This window comes from Buteo buteo, chromosome 2 (assembly GCF_964188355.1).
Source record: "Buteo buteo chromosome 2, bButBut1.hap1.1, whole genome shotgun sequence".
NCBI lineage: Eukaryota > Metazoa > Chordata > Aves > Accipitriformes > Accipitridae > Buteo > Buteo buteo.
Window position 1 is genome coordinate 54,980,311 of NC_134172.1, and position 24,357 is coordinate 55,004,667.

Sequence of the window (24,357 nt, forward strand, 5' to 3'; positions counted from 1 at the left end):
CTATAAAATGCAGTTGTTACATATTTTCAAACATTTCTGAATGATGCCATCCAGCATCACAAAAAAATTGAGTTCATGTCTGAATTGAAGTTACTAAAAGTGTTCCATAATAATGAGACTACATTAGTCATAGTCACTCATCAAAGATACATAATAAACCAGCAAATCTTATAAAATCTAATCAGTTATGAATTTCATGGTAAGGCATTAGGAAGGACAAGAAAAAATGCTGAGAGCCAACAAGGGTTGCTTGATTGAAAAAGCTTAGGAACCACCTATCTAAAATACTATATAGATTAAAAAAGTAGGACATCCATTCTTGATTTTTGAGGCATATTCAAATACTCTAAAGAAAGTATATTTTATGCCCTGCACTCTTAAATAATAGAGGAAGATGATCAGCTTACATTTGTTTTCAGAAAGACAAAGTATTATATATTTATGAAGTATGGATTACTCTCAAACACCTTCTGCATAGGCACAATCACACCAGGAGAGACCAAAAAGGAAGGTGGGGACGTAACAGTGGAGGAAGAAAGAAGTTCAAGTCAGTACTGAAAACTGGGCATGGACTGACAAGAGAGATGGGGAAGTCTGGGAGCCTTGGTCCTCCTCCCTTCCACTCCCATTCCTCAGACAAAATGGATACAAAAGGTTATTCACACAACTCAGAGAGAGCACTTGAAGCTTAGTGGGGTTTAGGGCCCTAGGGACAGAGTTTCTAGTAAATGGTAAAATACCTGTTGTAGAGAATACTGTTATTCTTACTTTGTAGAGAGGAAGTCAGCAGAGGCAAGGTGAGCAATCTTCTCAAAGCCAGTAAGCTACTAGTGTTCTTTATCAGTAACAATACAAATGTGAGCTCCAGGGCTTGTTCGCAAGAAATTTCTCAAATAATTGAGGCCAAAAAAAGAACTGGACATAAGCAGTTACAAAAGGGGACGTATAGATATACGCCAAGGGTAAAGAAAAGCAATACACACAAATTGAAGAGCAAATAACTGCGCAGCAAAGAGCCTAAAGAACATACTTGTTGCAAGATTTATTCAGCTATTTTATCGGAGGCACTGGTAATTTTAACCTACATGAAATGTTGTTTGAAATAATTATTCTGATTTCACAGTGACAATGTAGAAAAGAAAAGAAAAAAGGAGGGGAGAGAACCTGAGAAGAGGACTAACTGAGCAGCAAAGAAAAAAGAGAAACAGTATTGCCTGGCTTTTGGTTCCAAGTTCATCCTCGTGGCCGTACTATAGTCTGGAAAAATTCCAAGCCCTGAGAATTGGAAACAGAACAGGCAGGTTGAAACATTAGGAATGCTTAGCAACTCCTTCATATTTTAACCTCATCCTTACACTCCAAAAGAGAAAAATATCACAGAGAAAAAGGAACTGAATTATGATTTGATTAAATAGAATGTAAACAGTAATTTGAAAACAAAGGGCGATGCAATTTGTTGCGTAGTCACACAACATTCCTCTTGGATTTGAAATTCACCGGCAGCGGTTCCACCCCTTTTGAAAGTACAGTCTGACGTCTGGGCTGTTCAGCCTGAGCAGCTGCTAGAGCTACAAAGCCTTTTTCATCCTCTGCCAGGATGGGAGTGATACAGCTTCCCAACCCATTTAGGATCTTGTGTTTTTCTTTTCATGCTATCCTCGTTCTGCTTCAACAGAGTACTGCAGAAAGAGAACTGAAGTTTGTGGTTGTAGTAAGTAGATTTGTTTTCTATTTTGTTGTGGGGAATACAGGGAATTTGATATGGCTGTCAAATCAAACAAGTTGTGCAGTTGCTTTGCCTCTTTTTAGACAGAAGTAACTACTGCTACCCTTTTGCTTACGAGTTTAAAGACTTTACTTAAAGAAGGTAAAAATGCCTCTAGTTATAAGAATTTTCATCTTGTAACTCCTAGTTATTATTTGAAGATAACTGAACAGCTTAGGTTTGTGGTAGATGCATTAGCACACAGGAGTTGTTAAGACAGAGATCTGAGGTCTAAGTTCACCTGCTCTTGCTTAATTTAGCTGAGGCTCTGATGCATAGCCTGAGAGCTGGCGATTATGGCCTGCCTTCTCTGTGCTTGGAAGCTGAAGCTTATGATGTTACAGAAGTTACTACAAAACCAAAAGTATTTTCTATTTCAGAATAACTGAATTATCACAGCAAGATACTGAGAAACAGAAAAGGGCATTTTTATGTAGAGATTTGAGATAGATGTTGCATTAACTGCAGTTAGGTTGAAAATGGACTGTAATCAGTTTTTTGCTGGGCCATTTCTTATTTTAAAGTAACTAGACACTACTTCAATGTCACTTTCCCCAATACCTCAGGAGAGATTAATTCAATGAAACAGTTTGGATCGTGAATGTTGCATCATAGTCCTTTTCATTCTAATTTCTTTTTTTAGTAAGAGGTATACTGATAAAGAATAGTTAGTCTAAAGGGATATTTTCAATACAAAGTTGTGGGGATTGGAATTCACATTTATAAATAGGAGTTTTAAGATCATCTTCTTCCACCTTTCTCTGTTTGAAACATTACGTGCACATACAGATAACAGACAGAAGTACAGTGTCCAAAACATATCGTGTAGCTCTAGATAAAGTATTTCATATCTGCTTGTCTATTGGCTGCATTGTAGATGTGCCACTTGGAGAGAGGCCAGAGTGCACAGAAAAAAAACAGTTCCTACTCCTGCTGAGGCTTATTATTGCTCTATCAGACACTATACATGGCAGGGACTGAATGCTAATTACAGCAACATTCTGTGTATAGCAATATACTTTAGTGTTGCTTCAACGATAAGAGGACATGGATGAAATCAGGCAGTCAGCAAGCCTAGGAGAATTAAGTCTTTGAAGGGAAGGAGTCTTTTATTGAATTGCAGCTGTTATTGTGTTCTAACAAGGAATGGTTTCACAGAAAGAGTTACAGGAAATGCTCACCATTATGGAGACAGAGGCTTCCTATCCAAAATCAGCTGCTTACCACAACTATGCAGCCACCTTCCCCACCTATCAAAAAAAAAAAAGAAAGGATAGCACTTTATTTATTTATAGGGTAGCTTATCACAATTAATATTAAAATAATGGGTAAATTTCATTTAAACTGTCGTCTTTTTATCCCTGATACTTTTCCTCAGACTGACCAATCTGCCTAAAAAGTTACAGTAGACAATCTTATTATCAACATACATCTCTTTTCTCAAGGCATGGTTTCTGGGCATGCAATTGAATTTGCCTTCTGAACTCACTGATTGAATTTTCATGGGAACAGAATAAATAAATAAATAGGATAGGACTTGACCCAGAACATTTCACTGATATAATGGGATGTAATGGCTACAATCAAGGTAACTCTAAAAGGCATCTTTCTGAGGTAATTTAATAGCCATTTTCCAGCTGTACTCTGTAAGTTGCTATGTTTTCACCTGAGAGTATTACTGCATTGTGAAAATGTGTCATAATGAGTTTTTTAAAACTTTCTTAGCAGAATTGCACAATATAAAATGCATCTGCAGGGGAGAAAAAACAGACAAATGTTCCCTTTTGCTCACTTCTAGAATTGCACTACACTCTGGTAAAGTGCCTTGCTCTCTCCTCACACTTTCCGTCTTTGTGCTGATACTGTGTGCTTTGATTACTGGCTGCAAGTACTTTTGGCTGAAAAACTCTAACTGAAGCCAATTTGTCAAAATGCTATTTTAATTTTCTCACATGTAAACATTAGCCTTCACCATAATTCTTGTGCACAGAATTTAAACTAGACATAAGAGACGAAAATAGGAAATATGTAGGACCATCGAGTACCCAAGTAGAAATGAAATACTGATTTATTGCCTCCGTATAAAGAAGTTCTGACCTGTAACTTCTGCCTCCACACAGGCACTCATTTCACCTGTCATATACACAGAGAAGTGTGGTTTCTGAGGTACTGTGATTTCATTATGTCTTTCTTCTTGTAACTCAGGATAGGAAGTGTTGACTGAGCATGTTATCTATTTGTCTAACCAAGCCAAGCCATCTGAAACCTTGACTAAACATGCTCAGTATTTCTGCATCAGTGGTTTCTCTGAACTGGCAGCATGACTAGTTCCATTTCTCTATTGTTTCTTCATTCCTATTGCTGGCTTCAAAGTAAGAAATCTTTCTGTCTGAAGTTGAGTCTGTCAGTAAAAATGTCTGTAAGAGGCTCACTATTACTCAGAGACAGATAATTCATTGTAATTCATGGCATTTCTGAATGAAGATTTTATATATACTACATATGCCATATTTTCAGTTGACCCTAACCTCCACACCAGTTTTTCTCCAATATGATTTTTCACCTGACAACAATGTAAGCAAATGCTGGCCAAAGTGAGTCATGTGGCCATTTCCATCTGAAGTGATGCCCCTATCCATCTATTGGTTTTGAGAACTGACTGAGGTGAAGCACTTCAGATAGAAGTGCTGAGATTAATACACCAAACAGGAGTTCTTTGCTCTTCTTGTGTACATCCTCCTTGCCCTCCCTTCCTTCTTAATTTCTAGTCTTTTCACCTTTTATGATGCCTCCTTGTTCCTCTTCTCTCATCCTGCCATGTTCTATGTCTTCTGAAAGGTCAGGAAGGCAATCTGTAGGCCAGGAGTAATAAATGCTGCAGCACACATATTTTTAAATGAAATTGAAGGATCAACTCCTTTTTAACAAAATTCAAATGATGAGTGTTGAGAAATACATATTGATGAGCAAGGCAAGCTTTGTAGGGATATATTTTCTTTCCCTAACAGTATCAGGTGTTCTAATGAAAAAGACAATACACAAGCTCTTCTTGAAGTTAAAAAAAAGTCTCCTAAAATGTAGCTATGACTGAAAAAGAGCCTTTTCGGTTAAGTGGTCATTCATAAGGTCATTGTTTCATTTCCAACTGCAACTGAAGCAAGGTCATTTTCAGAAGTAGGTTTGAGCACAAAGACCAGTTGGCTGTGAAGCTTAGTCCTTCAATTCCTAAAACCAGGGTTCTGCTCTTAGAAGTATTTCTTTCTTGCTACTTCCAACTTAGTGTTAATAACATATTTATATGTCACTGTGCAATGAAGATTAAGAAATACAAACAAGGAACTGAACTTTTTTTCTATTTTGTGTGGACTTAAAGAAGCTGTGCTGCTTTTTAGAAGAGAACACCCTCCACTGCTTCCATTTCTTAAGGTTACAAAGAAAGAAAATATTTTTCTTTACATCTCCTGCTCCCACATATATTTGAAAATCTTTTGATCTTGATCTCTATTGCCCTTTCACCAGTTTTTAAAATCTAACACATTTTCAGTAATTTTTCACTAATAAAAAGGGTATTTTTATTGACCAAGTATTGATCCATTGCTACATATTGCCTAAAAAAATCATGTCAGTCAGTTTGAGCAACTGTCAGTTACTCATAAAAATGCTTTTCTGTAAAGCTGGATAATTTAACAAGAAAGTATGCAGCTACATGTAATTGGGAATTTAACCTTCATTCTTTACAGAGGCATCAGCTTGTCCAGAAAAGCTAATGAATCCTACCTGACACCTATGTATGTCAGCATGTCAAAACACCAAAGAAATAAGCAGTAACACAAAAGTCCTTCTCACTCATTTTTCTTGTATGCAACTGAATCAATCACCAAGCAATGTAGCTCTTTACCTATTCTCCTGTTACTAGAGGTGCAGTGAGAACCAACTGAGGTTCCAGATTAGTAAGAAAAGACATGTACAGATTTTAAAATTGCATAGAGAAGCAAAAATAAAATATTTAAGAAAGATCTTATGGACTACTTTGCTATACTTGAACTCAGAAAAAAAAGGAGTTTTTTTTCTTGAAACTGTGCAGTTTCATGTTGATCTCATGTTGTTGATGATAGTGAAAAAACTCCTTGATTTGCTGAAAAACACTCATTCCAGGTTGGCCACATGTTCAGTGAAATTCAACTAGCAAAGCAAAAAAATAATAAGCAGTTTTCTACATGGTTCTAATGGTAACATCTACTCTAGCAAACTTTGCTGTCTATTGTAGAAAACGAACAGAGGGAGAAATCCAATTATCTTTGCCTTTAAATGATAGTATTTTCCATCTCTGAAGTACCTGCTCTAGCACAGGTTTCTGCACATTAGTACAAAAAGTTCATGAAAAGGGTGTGTGTTGTAATTAAAACATTAAGCCACACTGCTTGTGTTTACTTTGGAAAACATAAACATAAAATACCTCCCAGTGGGAGTGGCAAACTAACCAGCATGTACAAACCTCTCTGATGTCTGGGCAAGAATGATGTGGCTTAATGAGGCAATGGAGAGTATTAATTATAAACAAGCTATATACCAGTGAGGTATTATAGAATAAATGTCATTTTATGAACAAATATACCATGCTTCCACATTGTCATTTTATTCTGCAAAGTCAGGAATGAGGTTGGTTATGTGAACATTGATACAAACAAAAGTAACTTTTACAACAGTTTGGGTCAGCATCCTGGAAGATTGTCTGGAGCCCTGTGAATTTGTATTCCAGCATTTCCTTTCATGTGAAACTTGTGGACTTCATTTTTCTAAGCCCATGACATACTTCGGGAGGGTAATTCAGAGTTTTTCAGAACTATTTAAACTAGGTTTGGTACTTCTTTGTATGCTGGAACAAAAATACACAAAGGCTCATTTAAGGTTTCTGATGTAAAAATCATATGATTGAACATATCACACTAATATTCACCATGCTGGAGTGTCCAGGATAGGAAGCGAGCAAACTCTTTGCTCTTACTGAATTTAACAGAAGAAAAATCCTACAGACTTTCAAAAATATTTTCATACATGTATGTGAAAGTATTAATAAATATTAAGTAAGCTAACTGTAAATGTTTATACTTTTGCATCTTTATATTTTAGGATGATTGAGAAATCAAACATAAGAACCATGTGTACATGGAATTACTTTTAAAGATACTGCTATGAAAAAAGCAGTTACCAAGTGCCTATGCCAAAGTAATTAAATACTCGTATAAGCACATGAGTAACTGGTTTAATATTCAGAGGTGCTGAGTGTCCAAAATTCAGATTTCTTGTCTAGGTGCCTAGTTATGGATGTAATCTCAGCATTAACATCTTGGCTGACTAATTTTATGTTCTAGGAGGAAGAATCATCAGGCTCATGCCCACTAAATTGCTATATAATTATACCTATTCTTGTGTGTAAAGAATGTACTCCAATCCCACTTGACTAGTTTCTGCAGACTCTCAAATATTTTTATTTGAAAAATGGCACTGGAAGTATAACATATGCTTGACTTCTAGCTAGGTAAGAAAGGAATGTTAATAGTAATCAACTCGAATTTTTTTATTGGTAATGTTGTTAGGTTTTCCGACATGGTGACCGAACACCAGTTGTAAACTTTCCAACTGATCTACACAAAGAAAGTGAATGGCCCCAGGGATTTGGACAACTTACCAAGGTATGTTGACTTTCTTAGAAGAATTTATATTTGCTACTAAAATAGGAAGTAGGCACTCTTAACATTGATGAAGTTCTAATGAGCATTAAGCCCTAGGCCCTGTGACAGGGTAAAGAAATGACACCTGCCCACCAGGTCAAGCGATGAGTCCACATCTCATCATTTGACTAACAACCACCTACTCACAAAACAAGGCAAGTCTTGCAGGAGAAGGCTGTTTCTGGGGACAATGTGACTTCTAATAAAGTTGCTTTCAGCCCAGAGTTTCACTAGGATGCACTGAACCTACTTCTTGCTCTGGCATTTCAACATCAAGCTGTAGCTCTTCAACTGTATTTGACATATGAAATTCTGGAACAAAGAGAGGCCAATGCATTTCCTAATAATACTTCATCATGATGCAGAAGAATGAATCAGAGACAGTTCAGCACTTAGTGTTTGAAGTGAGGCTTGAAAGATCTGTAAAATTCAGACACTCAAACAACACATTACTATTGCCAGGTACACAGCTTATGTTGTAAGAAGAAAAAAAGTTTCTGCTTTGGCACAGATCTTTTTTTAGAGCTTTTTACTACCTTATTATCTTTTTAGCAACAGTAGTAAGAATGTACTTCTCTGACAGCTGAAAGTTAAAAATTTCAGCTCACAGCTTTGGAAATTAATAACAGAAGACAGTGTGCAATCTAAGACAAATGCAGGTGCACCAAGACAAAGATGGAAGGACATCACTTAAGGCATGAAATGCAAGCCACAGATTTATCAGGTTGATGAAATAGCAGAGCAGTGACAATAATAAATACTAGGTTATCAATCCTCCTTTCTCAGCTGTCACTGACATACATTGTAAAGAACAATGTTGATCATGAATAACTCCAGGAGCATCTACAGAGCTACAGCACTGTGGAAACAGTATTTGTATAGAATCAAGTGCATTGCCTTTCCTGTAGCACATGTTGGAGTCTTAGCATTTCAGAATGTATCATTTTTTCATAGATATAAATTAGTATTTCTGTTAAAAATTCTAGATCACCTACAACATATACAGTACATTTTACAAATGGTTAATGATCACTGATTGCTGAAGACAAAAAAGAAAATAGAAAAGAAACTTCTACATTAAGATTCTCCAGTTACCTTAATCTAATAGTCATCTGTATGCTTGCCTCGCAGACTGGAATGCAGCAGCTATTTGAACTTGGACAGTACACGAGGGAAAGATACTCCAACTTTCTGAACAGCACATACAACCGGCAAGAGGTATATAGCAGAACTGTCTGGAGGACATTTCTCTGGCATAGAGGAACTATGGCCTTGTGCTAGATAAAAGCACATCATCATATTCATTTCATTAATAGAAAAATTAAAGTAATAGAACAGTTTTGAAAGTCAGGCTTTTATGTCAAGGTAAAAACATAGACTAAAGCCTAACTTGCAGCTCCTACATTCACTTAGGGTCTTCCACTGCCCAGTCTTCCAGGACTGAACAGCTCCAAACCACTGAATGAATTGGAAATTTATACATAGTGACCAAATATTGTTCTACCCTGTTGAAAGGTGAATGCATATCCAGCCATGTGATGGGCCATGCTCACATACTTCATCCTGTAAAAGAGAGGTCTAACAGTTGTTTGGATGTGCTTGTCATACACTACAGATCCATCGTGGGGCAGATACCACTACCATTTTGATCTATACATGAGGGATGCATTGACAGGAAGGCATAAAAGACTATAGCTTTGCCATGCTTCCAAGAGATGTTTATGGTTTTAAGTGCCTTAATTCCTGAGGTATAGCAGATGAATCATAGAATCGTAGGATCGTTTAGGTGGGAAAAGACCCTAAAGATCATTGAATCCAAAAGTAAACCTAACACTGCCAAGTCAACCACTAAACTGTGTCCCTAGGTGCCACATCTACACGTATCAATGTTCCTCTGAACCTCAGAAGATTGCTAGCTTCCTTCTTTTAAATCATGCTTTCTTATTCTTCTTAGTTCAGTCTGAGCGTTAGATTCCAAACTGAAGGATGCTTTGGCAATTCCATTTATGCAAATGAAGTAGGGCCCTAGAAAGCTGAGTTATGGTTTCACTGTTTTGACTTCATGTAAAAACATAAAACTGAAAACGAGAAGCCAGGATTGATGAGTTGGGTAAAATTTCCTTATTATTTTTATTGTTTCCATTTTATTTTTAACTCTTTGCCATTTTATCTTCAGTTTTACATCCAAAGTACAGATTATGATCGCACCATTATGAGTGCCCAGTCATACCTTTCTGGCCTCTTTCCACCAACTAGCAGCCAAATTTGGAACCCTGAGCTTCTCTGGCAACCCATTCCAGTTCATATTTTGCAAAAATCAACAGACCGGGTGAGTACTGGCTGGACACTTCCTATAACACCTCAAACTTTTCCAGAAGCAAAAAAGAGAAAAAAGGAGGGAAAAAGTTTAAAAATATTTTCTATTCTTTTTGAGTTCAATCTAATAGAAAACATCAACTGCAGCTACTGGCTGACAAGCATGTCATAGGTCAACTGCAATAGCTGCATGAAAATCCTCCTTCTATAGTTGCAGAATACCTGAACTGTTGTCCACACTACCATTTTCTTCAAGGTACAGCTCTAACATTTCTCCTGGCAGGGACACTTTTGGACAGTATTATAGGGAAGTTGCCCTAAACCTTTATAGAGAACAAGTGCTTTTCTAAGCACCAATCAGCTAGACAGACCTCCCCTGCTTGGCAAGTTTGTTCCATAGTTTATTCAAGGAATGGAATTTTCACCAGCCACAGTAATGACCTCTCAATTATTACTTTCCTATTTTGGTAGCATTCAGGCACCCTAATTACAGGCAAGGGCCCTGTTATGCTCAGTGCTATACAAATGTTTAATGAAACCCTAGCACTTGCCTTGTGGTTCATAACAAGAGCAGATCTACTTGAATAATAGGTCTTGCAGAAGTTTTACTGTATGTAGCTCTCTCTGGCTGACTCAGGTTTAGATCATATTTCACTGGCTTCTGTGACAAGGTCTGTGTAAGGAACAGTGTGTTGAACAAGGATAAAAAGTTACTGAGTATAATGACAGAAAGGCTAATTTTCTTCTGCCTTTGAGGACAGAAGTTGACTTTAAGGAAATGTATACAAAAACCCTATTAAATAACTGCCTGTCCAGTCACCAATATCAGAAGATGAACGCTGTCATTAGGCAATGGCCGCACCTGCCTCCCATTGGCATTCCTCCATTCTTGGAGGCCATGCTTGAAAGCAGGTACATAGAGAAAGGGTTTCCACAAACTGGATGAGGCACAATGTGATTCAGCTTGAAACTTAACTCTGTCCTTCAACAGAAAAGAATACTGTCACTGTTATTTAAATGTGGGACACTAGGGGAAGTTCTTTCACCAGAAGACCAAAAAAGCATTAAAGTGGTCAGAGCTTTGGCCAAATAAAACCTCAAAGCCCTTAGGGTAATCACAGTGCAGTGCAATGACCTGTTTGGAGAAGGCAACCTAGTTTGTAGGAATCTCTAGTACATCATCACTTCTGCAGCTGCTTCAGGAGTGAGAATTGATGTTTCACTGAAACACACCTCTGCTGCAACTCAAAATTCCTGTTAAATATGCAAACCACCTGGAAAAAACATTGTTCCCTTGTTAAACCAAGCAGATGTTTGAGGGTGTTGTCAAGCCCTAAGTAACACAAACTGGGAAACTGAGGCCAAATACAGTCCTGTAAAAAACCCTAATCACAGTTTATTTTTCAGCCACTGAGATCTATCAAGACCTGACAGGCAACAGTACTGAGTAATGCTTAATGAGGCCAAAGGGAGTGCCTTAATTAATATCACCTAGAGGGGGATAATTAAACCATACAGCAAAAGAAACATTTGTTATTGTGTAATTAAACAACATTCCCCAGTTTCATATTGCAGCTTTGAGCCTTTACCCTCCAGCGTGCTGCTGTTACAGAAAAAAATGCACCCTTGGAAATCTGTCCAAGTGAAAGTGTGCTGGTGTGAGCTGGTGGCTGCTGCAAGCTTCACGTTGATAAATCAAAGAGAAAAGAGACGCACTGGAAGTGCAGTCTGCTAATGCTCGCCCCAAGACAGAGTAGACCTTCTTGCACATACATAAGCTATAGATATTAAAGTTAATTTCTCCACTGTATATTAAGTCAGTTCCTTGAAATTATTTGGTTATAATATTAGTGCTGGGTAAAAAATGCTTTAGTGGTGTGACATAAAGTGTTGAACTAGCACAAGCTTATTTTGTTCATCATAACTTTTTACTGACACTTTATGCTGGATAAGGTATCATCTGTCCTTCTGCAAGTGGCATAAAGCATATTTGCCAAAGCACAGTTTGATGGATGCATACATATTTACACATGGTTCAGATCAAATATGTACTATCAGGTGATATCTTAATGCATAAATTTGCAGTTATTAAAAGTGAATGATACCCTTAAACAAGAACAGAGCCATTAGGCTCATGGCTTTTTGATATTTCAGGAGCACAGTTTATTTGTTTTGAGTTCTGTCCATTAAGTGGTACTTAAAATGCTTACATAATATACTGGTTACCTCCAAAGAGATGAGAGCAGGATGTGTAGATGCAGAAGCAATTCAGTTTCCAGTACCAGGTGGAGTCAAGCTGTAGAAATTAAGAGGGAAATGGTAGCTTTTTTAATTTCCTGATCATGGATCCTAATCCATTTCTCAAAGCAATCCCCTGACATAAATGCATAATTGCTTTTTGCCAAAATCAGTTAAACTGAGGGAAATTAAGCCTTTATAGCTACAAGTAGCTACTGAAAAGTCAAGTTACCACAGTACATTGCTTATGTTAACTGAATTCATGAACAAGGTACCCAAACAAACCATTATGGAGTAACTGTAGCACAGCCATGAATCTATCTAATAAATATTACACCAGCAATCTCAGGAATAGAAAAACTAGAAGTGTGTTGATTAATTCTAGAACTGTTCTAAGTTTTACTTCTCTTGTTTCAGAGGCTGCATTTTCCTCTGCCTGACTGTCCCCTTTTTGATGAACTTCAGAATGAAACACAAACATCTAGTGAATTTCAAAATAGAATACTACCATACATGGTAAGACAAAATAAAAAGGAAAAGGCAAAAGAAAAAGGAAAGTAACTAATATGTAGAAGTTATGGAATTGCATTGTTTCCTTTTGCTAAAATTAAAAAGTAAATACATGCAAAAAAGTTTTTTAAAATCCTGAGGACTCTCTTAAAATAAGAAATTTAGGCCAAAATGATCAGAAAGTATGTTTTATATGCTTATGAATTTCTCATACTTTTCTATATTAAACTTTTGAAATGTGAATTTAACATTAATTTTCTGAGACTATTTGGAGCTGCTTATAATTAAAGTTCCATGATCTGAAGGGAGAAGAAATTTCCATTTTTACAGGGTAGCACAAAACCAGTTCTAAAAAATCTGATAAATTTTAAACTTGAGAAGATTTATGCCTTTGTGCTGTGATTTTCTGAAGTTGACTCTGCAACAGAGAACTAAAGCAAGCCCAACCAGGCAAACACTCTGACTTACATAAATTTCTCTGAGATGCATTTTGGATCCATCACAAGACATGCTTCTGTTTTGCCCTGACACAAATCTTCACAGTCAGAGATTCAAAATTTCCCATTCCAGTGCTGCAGCAAGATGTAGGTACATGGATGGCATACCTGGCTCAAGCAACCATGTTCTTCTGGATAATAATTCCTCTAGATAGTAGTTACTGCTGCTCTTTTGTTTGCCAACCATGCACTTTGTAATAGCACTACTGCACAAATAAAGCAGGCATCTCATGTTCCTCATACCCTGACTGCACCTGTACACATTCTCTCAAAGTCACTTCAGACTTACTGCTTGGGCTAAACCCAACATTTTCCTTTTTTGGTTTAATTTTATCTTTCTGCTAGCTCAGCTACTCTGGTTAGCCTCCCTCACATGCAATAGGAGATGAGTTCTGACATCACAGCTATCCTCTCTCTCAGCTACTAGTATGAAACAGGTAGCATGGGAATAAAGGATATTAAGGAGTCCCTTTATTCTTCTGTGGTAGCATGTAGCAAGAATTCCTATGGGAATTGTAGTGGAACTATTACTTAGATATTCAGCTCCCTGTCAATGGCAGAAGGAAAACCTAGTTTCCTTTTCAATTTCTTTTTGCCTCATCCTGAATATTTGCCTTAGCTCTCTTTAATTTTCTATTTTCTACTCATCTTTTTTTCTCATGTTCCTTTTCCCGTAGTGCCTTCCTCTTCCTTATATCTGGAGGTTTGAGGTGACTGAGGTAGCCTCCTGGAGCAGTCAGAAGAGGGAGAGAAGAGTGCAGCAGGAAGAGCACCAGACTTATCCATAGCAGGGCTGAGAAAAAGCAGTGTCTAAAATAGAGATCAGTACTTTGAAATAGTTACAAAATGAAATCTGCAACCAAAATCTTCTGCTACAAGGGTTTCACCTGTGTAAAGTTAAACACTACTGTGTTACTAGGTTGGGTGCTGATGAATCTGTATGCGTATATGTTCCATATGTATTGACTATTTGTGGTATATTCTTCACTTCCCCCCCCCCAGGATTTTTTACAAACAGTGGCAGTTAACACAGGACTTGAACTAAATCATCTTAAAATACTGGACAATTTCCAGCTCTGGAATACATATGATACTCTACACTGTGAGGTAATAATAATAAGACAATAGAGGTCAGGAAAGAATATAACTCCTAAGCTGGGTTTCAATTAAACCATGACAATGTGGTTTCATAGGAATGAGTTGCCTTCTCTCCTGGATTTGGTTTTTTTTTTTTGTTTTTTAAATTATTATTTGAATTTAAGTTCTAATTTAGCACATTGGTAAAAGATAACCCAAAAACATGGTTTACAGCTTGGGAAACTGTTGTTTCCATGTGATGTTTTATTCTGAAGCACCAGTATGAAAATCCATTCCCTTTATTCCCCCATTTTCTTTCCCAATATGCTGCTGTAGAATTATTTGAGCATGCTGCCTAGGACATATTTATAATTTTTAACAGGAAAATGGAATTATTTGGTTTAGCCTATCAACAGCTAAACTTCAAAATACTTAGATGTTGAAAATCAGAGGTAAGATTATGATCTATCAGTCAGAAAAATTAGATGATGAATTCTACCAGTGAATAAAATCAGACTAGCCTCAAGCATGGGATGATCCCATATGGCCCCAGTCATTATCAGCCGCACATGAAGGCTGTTGAACATACCCTCCACACACTGAGGCACTTAAACACTGTAAGACACTGTCACTCTTACATGAGTGGAGAGTGACACTTGTCTGTAAATGGCCAGTGATGGAACTGGTATCTGGACAGCTGTATGGAGAAGGCAGGAAAAGTTGAGGCTAGGTTATACCCAGAAGACCCAGAGGAAAGGAAGAGGATAAGACATATGTCTGTAATCTTTCACACTCACAAAACCAAAATCATGTATTTCTATAGTAAGAACACATTATACTACAAGGGATCCCCTTCACACAGGTGTTTCCCCTCTTCCCATTCACCCACTCCTGGTTGAATACCCACAAAGTGTATTTCAGGGCATGCTCATGAATGAAAACACACTGGGTAAAGAATTGCAGGATAGCCTCAGAGAGCCTAAATGTAGTAGTGTGAGGCTGGGCAATAGGATGATGGAACCCAGTAGAAGAAAAAAACATTGTTTTGTTTTCCTTTATCACTAGGCTATTCACAATTATACTCTCCCTGTATGGGCCACCAAAGATGTAATCGACAAGCTGGAAAAACTGGCAGAATTGTCCTTACTGTCGCTATTTGGGCTTTATAAAACAGAAGAGAAATCACGACTACAAGGAGGTAAATCAAAAAATGCATAGCTCTCAGAAAGGAGGAGACAATGCTTATGATAACATGCAACATCCTGTCACCTTACTCATGCAAAGTTATTGATACAGAACCTTGATTTGTAACTACGGACAGTGGATGCCATATTAAGCATGAAAATATGTGCTGAACGCTGGCATCTGCATGGATGAGATACTGAAACAAGGTGTAAACATTAATGTCTTTAGTTATCCCATAGTTTTTAAGAGAAGAGGATTTTGAGAAAGCTTATAGAAATCCAAGGGAAAAAATCAAGCCCTCACGGGTATGATCATTACTTGTCTGATATTAGGTTAGATTAAATTTAAGTTCTGTTTCTCAATGTTTATTCTAATTATTTCTTGATCTTGTTTTTCCCTTTAATGTACTGGTTATATATTTTGTCAAAACCTTGGCAACACATTGGTAGCTCTCTGAGAGACTGATATAAAGCTGCTCCAAAACAGTCTGATCAGAATAGAAGATAATTTGTGTTACATCTATACTGCAAGAACTGGGACTACTGCTTAGGTCCAAAACTGGGGCCCATAGGCTATGCACATTCTGACACTACTTCAGGACACAACCCAGACATTTATCATATGATCCCCAGGTGTCCATGAGCAGGAAACCCAAACAAGTGAGCTTGAATATCTGCAGGATGGAGCGTTTGGGGCTTGGCTTTGTAATGTACCTACCCTGCAGTCTAGACCTAGGCTAAGAATTATTAGCAGCCTCATCATCTTGGCATATACATCACTGGATCAAGCCATATAGTATTTACAGGCTCAGACCTGCATTAAAGCCCACTAGCTGGTAGCTGGCCATATCTTGTGGTCAGAACTTTTTTTTTTTCTAGTGTTCATGGGCATACCAGTTATGCCCTTTTTCCCTCAAATGGTATAAATTGTGCTACAGGGAATTTCTGCTGCCCTTACCCCATTGGCTTTAGAATATCTCTGGTCTGGACAAGGAGTACAAAAGAGCTTTAGAAAAGTGAAGAATTGATACTGTGTGACTTGTTGGAAGTAAACAGTTAAAAATATTTCTTCAGCATCTAGAGAGGAAGAGGCTAGCACAGCTGTCATTATTGCAACACTCTAAACAGACAAAAAATGATGGAGAGGAGGTCTCAGCACAACAGAACTGGAAGTGTCATTAGCCCCAGTTCTCAGGATAGTTCTAGATGATTTCCTGTAAATCCTGCCTCTTCACTTGACCCAGATGATGAATGATATATTTCACCTCTGTAATATCTTCTCTCTAGTTATGAACTTTTAGTAAGCTAAAAAATGAGTATGAAGCTCGAGTGTCTTCCATTTGATACACAAAATCTTTTGCCTTTTTGGTTTCTATGCAAATGTTATATCTTAATTTTCTTCTTCCTTGTTCCCATCTTTTTAAGGTGTCCTTGTAAATGTTATTTTAAATAGTATTAAACAAGCTGCCAATTCTTCAAAACAAAGAAAAATGGAGGTCTACTCTGCAGTGAGTATTTTCATCTATCATAAATCTTGCTATGATTTTACCAGTAAAAGACCCTTAAAGAGAATAATCAGAGTCTTCCTGTAAGTTAAATGGAAGAGTAATATAATACAGTTCAATTCAGCTAACAAGCTGAACACCAGTACGTACAAGAACATAGCAGGAGCATGGATCTCACTTCAGTTTCAGTCAAATTGTACTTGGTAAAGAAAACTATGTATTTTATCATGCATTTTTTCTGTAACTTAATGGTGCAGTTTCTATATGTTGCATCTTTCCTTAAGTGCTCCTGACCCAGAGATGCTGGCACATAGCAGAACTTCAGGTGCACCTCCAAACCCTTCCTCTGCTTAGAAAGGGATGATACAGCTGTGGATTCTTTTTTTATTATTATTTTAGAGGATGCAGAGGGCCATTTGGGTCAGACCAGGATCCACTTAGCTCATTCATTATCCTGTCTCTAACAGTGGCCAAGAGCAGGGAAGAATGTGAGAATAAGCCAGCACAGAGTGATGCTTCCCCTTCCAGCAATCTGTGGCTTAGGGACTTCCTAAGATAGAATCTGTGTCTGTGTGTTGACTAGATCTTGACAGACTTCGATCAATTTATCTAATCACTTTTAAAATGCATTTACACTTTTGGTTCTGCAACATCCTGTGGCAATGACTTGTGTGTTGAAAGAAAAAAAGTACTTCCTTTTTTTTTGAAACCTAATACTGATTTAGCTCCTTCCTAGCATTTGTATTGTAAGAAACAGGGAATAGTTATTCTTTATTCACTTTTCCTGGGTCACTCATGAATTTACTATTTTCTGTCACACCTCTTCCATCTTTCCTTTTCCAAGAGAGTCCTACCCTATTTAATCTTTCCTCATATAGTAACCACTCAATACCTTAAATCTTTCTTGCTGCCTTTTCTATGTGTTTTCTAGCCCTACTATATTCTTTTTGAAAAGGAAGAAGTGCATCCAGAATTTTCACTGCTGTTTTAATGCCTTGAGGCCAAGTATACTCTTATTTTTGAAACTGATCAGTCTAAAAAGTTCCAGATCCTGACTAATAATTAAAACATAGCTGTTAAACTATAATATAAATAAGCCTAGCAAATATGTGTATAAAGATGCTTGCAAAATTTAGGCATCAAGGTGTTTGGACTTCCTTCCTTCAGCTCCTCCTCCTGGGATACGCTGCAAGAGGAGGGCTAATGGGGAGAGGAAGAAACTGCAGGTGGGTGGATAACTGATTCCATCAAAATAGAAGCCAAACTGAGATTTTATTGTATAAGTCCAAACAAGAGGAACAATAATTTAAAAAGTTCTGCAGTGTGTGTGGAAGTGAGAATAGTTTTTGTACACAACTATTTCTCTGGTATACTATCTAAAAACAGTACGTGTATCTTGAAATGCCATAGGATATACTACCTTATACTGCCTTAATCTGACCTTAGAACCAAAAACTCCTGAAGGAAGGAGTAGCAAAATGCACTGAAAAACTAAAATTTATTACTCAGACCATATCTTGCTTTCCCACAGTATCTCCGTCTCCAAAATTTTGCCAGATGGTGCAAGACACATACTGCAGTAACTCTTTGGAAATGCCCCCTGCTGTCTGTTGTAATCTGTTAACATGTTTTTCCCAATGGAGAATATACTGAATATATTTTTATGGCCAAATTTACACAGGTTATGTTTTATCTTGATTTCCACTCCCTCTCTACTCTTGTCTGATTACTCTGGATAAATGGTAGCTAACTTAACTGACTTTTAAGGATGGATTTTTCTTTTTTTCCAATAGCATGACACCACAGTTGGGGCCCTCCAGATTGCTCTCAATATTTTCAATGGAAAACTGCCACCATACGCTGCTTGCCAGTTTTTTGAACTCTACCAAGAAAGCAGTGGGCAAGTATCTTCTTATCTATGCAAGAACAAAGAGCGTTTGCAATTTGGTTCGCCCTTCCCCCAAATCATTTTCCTCTCAAATACTGTGAGGAGATACAAATTAATTTTAAACTGATACATAACTGAGCAGTCCATAGGCACAAAGTTATATTAAAACTAGAAAAAATTACGTTTGCTGGATGTGCATGTACCTGTGTACTTTGAAAGATGGGAAGACAGCTGGCCTTACCATCTGGAAATAAATGGTAAAATAATTTTTCCTGAGTCTTGAAATGATAGCAACATTTCCAAGATATCTCATAAATCCCAAGGTAAATCAGTTGGCTTAGAAGAGCCTGGTGCTGTTGCCATTCAAGCAGCCTTCAGAAGGACCTTTTGAGCTGACTGGTGATCTGTGCAGTAATGTAACCACCTTTGGCAAAGTGGGCTTTCACAAAGCCTCCATTCTCAAAGAACAGGTTCTAGAGTAGGATGTTAGAGCCTGTCTCCAACATTCTGTCTCTAAATAGGAAACCTTCTATTTAAGAACCTTTTTTAAAAAATCTTTTCAATGTTGCTAATCAGGCGATATAGCATTGAAATGCATTATCGGAATGACTCTTCAAAGGATCCTTACCTACTCACCCTGCCAGGATGCACCTCTTCTTGTCCGCTTGAGAAGTTTGCTGAACTAGTTTCTCCTGTGATTACAGAAAATTGGTCAAAAGAATGTGGGAAGAAAGACAAAATGAAAGGTAGTGTAACAACAGCTCTGTATTTTCTACGTAAGACATGGAGGCACAAATTGTATCAATGGCTCCAAACTTTGTACCTTTCACACAATAGATTTAGATGTCCACCTTTAACAAGTGGACAGGGAAAGCTGATAGAAATTAAATTTCTCTGAAAATGTAAAGAGTAGACTTGCCCACCAGTGTGAAGGCAGTGCTATTATTAGCAGACTCACATAAGGAGCTACCTAAAGGCCATGGCCAAAACTACAGCTCTGCTTGTTGAAAATGTCTGATAGAAGTATGGATGTGGGTGCTATGCAAGGAGTCCTGTGTATGTTGGACACATCAGACCTTCTGTAGATGCAAAGCAAAAATGCCTTGCACATGCACAGTAAGATTGATGCATCTGTATTTCTGGCACAGGTATTATGCATTGAGGATACCTTAACCTCCACTGTGCAGACAGAGAGCAGCTGATCCATGCAGATATAGCAGCTCTTTGCCTCGGACTACCAACAGCTGACAGCTGATAACCTCTTCCTGCCTAAATGTTATTTCCAGGAGGGGAGTGAAGGGCAACGCAATACATGCTCCTTTCCAATAGTCCTGGTATTTCCCCTTTCCTGCATATATTCAGTATTTTGCTGATCCCTGATGAAACTCCTCATTTGCATTAATTATACATGGTCCCTCTTGCCTCTTGCCCTGTGAAAACGTAGGAGTAAGATTTACTCATGCACAGGAAGCTATCTATGCATTTCCAGGATTGAAGTATATGTTTTTATACTTAAGTTGCCTATGTCAATAAATGCAGGCCATGTGATCTTGCCAGAAATATGAACAAAATGTAACTATATTTCCATTGTACATATTTGTAATTAGACTGTTATCTCTGTATCTAAAATGATATATATGTATGTCTTTCATTAAGTCCCTTTTCCTTTATTGTTTTTCCTTCACAGATATTTTTATCGGATTTGATGTTGCTGTTGGCTTGTTGTTCGTTTTTGACCTTGTACTGCTTTACCTCCTTTATCATTATGGACGCTGCAGGCGCAGAAACAATTACCAAGACATTTAATGGGGAGGTAAAGAAATGAAAGAGAGAGCAGCTAGACATCAAGCAATCCTTTAAGTTGCTTATATCCATCAGTTTGCTCTGGCCAAATTAGTCTCCAAAGCACATTCAATAAATTTGAAGAGCTGAGGTATCTGTGGCCTAGCTCCTGAAAGACTAAACATCTGCAGTGAGAAATACTGTAGAAATATATTATTGTTAAGAATTTACTTTTGTAGGAGGATGGAATTACTCCAATTTATATCTTTAGGTTTTCTACTACTATTAATCACTCTTAAGTCAACCAGTGGGGTGAAGGGATGCTATTGCCTATGCTTTTTTTTTATATCGCCTATTACCATTTAGCCCTCTGCTGCTCCGTGAGTCTTTCTTGAAAATTGCAGCCTGTAATATTTTCCTTACTTCTTGTAAATGGCTATTATTTTGTTGATGCACAGGAAAATGTTTTCAGTGAGCAGAAGCTGCAATTACTGTGTTTAAAAGATTCATACCAGCACTTGGGCATATTGTTTTTGCATTTATTCATGCAAATCTTTGCTTGAGTTTTGACCTCAGCCTTCAGCTAATAAAAGTCTGCAGCCTGCTTTTCAGAGGAGTTACACTACTATAGCTCTCACTGAAATTAGTAGAAACTGGGGGGAGCTCTGCCACATATGTAGGCATCAAGCAAGAAGCTTAGTGCAACAGTATCTTGGTCAGCGTCCACAACTTCAGTAATATGGATAAGTAAATACATTAAAATCTATTTTCTGTTGCTATGCTGCTTTCCTGTTTTTCTGAGCTCCCAGTCATGAATGATCCTCTGCCCTGCATCTTTTTTCTACAATGCATCCGTTCTCTGTCCTGCTTCAGGTCCCTTCCATAATATTATTTCTTTGAGCCACTCTTACAATAATTCCTCAAGCTATCATTCTGTTCATCACCTTTCATTTTAATTTACAATAAATACTTTAACTCCTTGCTCTGTTCAAAATCCCTTATGTTAGCAAGACATGCACTGAAAGTAAGAAAACAATTATTCTGCTTTTTGTATGTTGATCTCTTCTGTGCAATAGATTTTGTTTAGATTGTAAGGTCCTAAGGGCAGGGTATGTATTTCCATAATTGCTCTCTAGTATCATAAACTAGTATCGTAAGCCCTAATATTGCTGTATAAAATACTGCTTATTGTCATGTGTTTCAAGGGCTGAATCAAGATTTTTTTAATCCTGTAGTCCTGCAGAGGATACTGTGAATTACATTACCACGGAGAAGCCTTTTTAAAAATCAAGACAACTATAGAGATAGGTGCCAACAGCAGGCTCAGCCCAGCAGATATTATGAGCAACCATGTGCTCAAGCTAACAGGTCCTGTTGAGGTGCAGAAGTCTAGAGAAAGCTGAGAGATGGAGCCGCTTAGCTCAGGCACAGCATCATATCAATGTGAATACACTGCTTCTGGACTGACTTTGACTCACATCTGTGGGTTGCAACTTGGAGCCCAGGAGCTTGGGTCAGCTACCACTGATCTAGAGATCAGCCCTTAATATTACACATTTAAAATGTGATTTAGGTAGATGTATTGATATTAAATAGCATAAATCAAACAGAATAGCAAAGGTTTGTGGGAATATAGCACTTTGCAAACATCATTGCATTTTCTGGTAGTAACTTCAACTACTGAGGTGTCCACTTTTTGAAGCAGTATTTCCCACTCAGTAAAAAGCTTTTACTAGTATCCCTGACATTTCCATTTTATCTAGTTTAGGAAATATCATAATCAAGTGATGGATTTGATTCTTACATGGTAAGGATCTTTTATTGTATAACAATTCGGGGCAAAGCTGTCAAAAAGATGAAAGGCTATCCTTAAATCACATGTTTTGGATGTACAAGCTTCAGATTGTAACTAGTAGTTCTATCCTCAGTGCAAAAACTTAAAGGAATGTCTATATTGCTGTCAAAAGCATTACAGCAGTTCTAGGAAACAAGCCTGAGCTGTCTTGGTTACTATTAGCAGTGTACTGACAGTGGGCAAAAGCTCAGGACAAACTGCAAAACTGACCCTGGTTCCTGAATATACATATATATATATATACTCAGTGATTACCTGATACTGAGCTCTATATTACCATGGCCACAGCGCTACTGGTACTCACTTAAGGATAGACCAAGTATGTCTTTTATTAGAGGCAGTCACATGGTTGACAAGCGAAGATGTATCGTTGACTGATAATGTGCAGTAAGAACTGGTTTTGATATATTAGGCAGGCAGTCAGTTGCACTCCACAAGAAGTAGAATAGGGCATGTTTTCTCCAAGATTGCTTGTTACAAAAAAGAAGTACATTCAGACAGAAAGTAAAATGTGAAGTGTCTGAGACATCTTTTGTGGTTTATGCTACTCCAAGCCTAAGCTGTTACAGAGAATTTCAGGAGGTGAGGCAATTCTAGCTGCGACAGGAGCTGTCATGAAGTAATTTTATTGTAGGGACACCTTTTTGTTAACAGATAGTCATACTTGAAAATGTCCATGCACTTCCAGAAAGGATCCATTGAACACAAGTTACACAGAATGTAACGGATAGGTTCAGTTGATGTAACCTAAGAATTAATGAAGGTACAATAAAGATGTAATACATACTTATGTAGGCCCTGAATCTCATTTACAGTAAAGGTGCTTTGTCTTGCTGTGATTAAATCAAGTATAATTTCTCCAGTGGAGTAAAAGGTTGTAAGTTTCAGACAAGCTTATGGCTTTTTTAATTTTTCAGCCATATTTTCAATTTGCTTAGTATAATCTGCAGACTGTTTGTGATTAGAAAATATCTTGTCTCCAAGCAACTTGTAGCACTGCAATAAAGTACATTAAAGAAACAATTCAACATTTGCAATTGTATGTGAGTGAAAATTAATGGAGTTATCAGTATGCCTAGAGTTTCCAGACAAAAGTGAATGTTTGGGTTTGCTCCTTCTGTAAGAACAGTTTTTAAAAACACTAACACTTTGACATGAATAACACTAACGATGACATCAAGCTCTTCCATTTGCCCTCTAGCACTGACATCATCTGCCCCTACGATAATTAGGGTAGCAACTAGCAGCTCTGCAGCAGGGTTTTCTGGTGCATATAGTAGATAGCAATGCATACACAGCACTTTCCAGCTCAGTCAGTAACAACCTCCTCTTACGGAATTGATTTCATTCTGGAACTTGTTTATTCAGAGCCCTGAATATCGTACACACTGGGTCAGCACAGCATAGCTATCTGACTTCCAGAGTAACACCAGCTCAGTCTGGAGCATACATGTTCATTTGTACCTGTAATGTAGGGACATTTCATCCAAATGATATAATTTCTTCTCACTTAAATACATTTTCTTAGGTATGGCAAGATACAGAAAACAGAATAACAAATACACTCTATTAAAAAAAAAAAATCTGTTCAGTCCAAAAACTCTTGAGTTTGGATAAAACCCCAAAGGACAAAGGTTATGTTTCTAAATTTTTCTCCACAAACAAAAAATGCTAAAAAGTTCTACTCTATGAAGAAGAAGAAAGATTTAAAGTGATGGAATTTGAGAGTGATAATGAGGGTAGAGGTTTGCTTATTCTTAGGCATATAACCTTGGCCCTTAGGAATCCATGTTGAGGTGATGTCAGCAATATTGCATAGGATTTAATTCTTGGCATGAAATAGCTGAAACAACTGTACTCCTTAAAGCATTTTTTATAAAGAAAGATGGGGGTGGAAGGTAGACATCTACTTACAAAGGGCTAGCTTTATTGATTTAGACAACAATGCTTCTTCATCAGTTGCCAAGTATTAACACTCAAATAAATAAACATGAGTTGCTACTGAAAT

General features: G+C 37.5%; 1 protein-coding gene across 3 annotated transcripts; it reads left to right on the forward strand.

Annotated features, from left to right (window-relative positions):
* Window positions 1-1,517: 1,517 nt before the first annotated feature.
* On the forward strand, window positions 1,518-23,372 carry LOC142043597 (prostatic acid phosphatase-like). Of its 3 annotated transcripts, XR_012654085.1 has the most exons (12): window positions 1,518-1,711; window positions 7,363-7,458; window positions 8,629-8,715; window positions 9,674-9,826; window positions 12,469-12,567; window positions 14,061-14,165; window positions 15,201-15,333; window positions 16,745-16,827; window positions 17,992-18,050; window positions 18,618-18,724; window positions 19,289-19,458; window positions 20,400-23,372. XR_012654085.1 is itself a non-coding variant. In XM_075054935.1 (11 exons), the coding sequence occupies exons 1-11, from the start codon at window positions 1,598-1,600 to the stop codon at window positions 20,516-20,518; spliced, it is 1,266 nt and encodes a 421-aa protein (XP_074911036.1). In that variant the 5' UTR covers window positions 1,518-1,597; the 3' UTR covers window positions 20,519-23,372. The 3 variants fall into 3 exon arrangements, 2 of the variants coding, with proteins under 2 accessions (XP_074911036.1, XP_074911049.1); XM_075054935.1 differs by lacking the exon at window positions 17,992-18,050; XM_075054948.1 differs by lacking the exon at window positions 17,992-18,050 and having other exon boundaries at window positions 1,579-1,711; window positions 7,350-7,458.
* Window positions 23,373-24,357: the final 985 nt, after the last annotated feature.

Coding starts and splice junctions, on each gene's coding strand:
- LOC142043597 (XM_075054935.1), top strand. CDS start 1,598: ATGGGAGTGATACAGCTTCCCAACCCATTTAGGATCTTGTGTTTTTCT. Junction 7,459..8,628: donor GATTTGGACAACTTACCAAG/GTATGTTGACTT, acceptor CTTGCCTCGCAG/ACTGGAATGCAGCAGCTATT. Junction 14,166..15,200: donor ATGATACTCTACACTGTGAG/GTAATAATAATA, acceptor CTTTATCACTAG/GCTATTCACAATTATACTCT.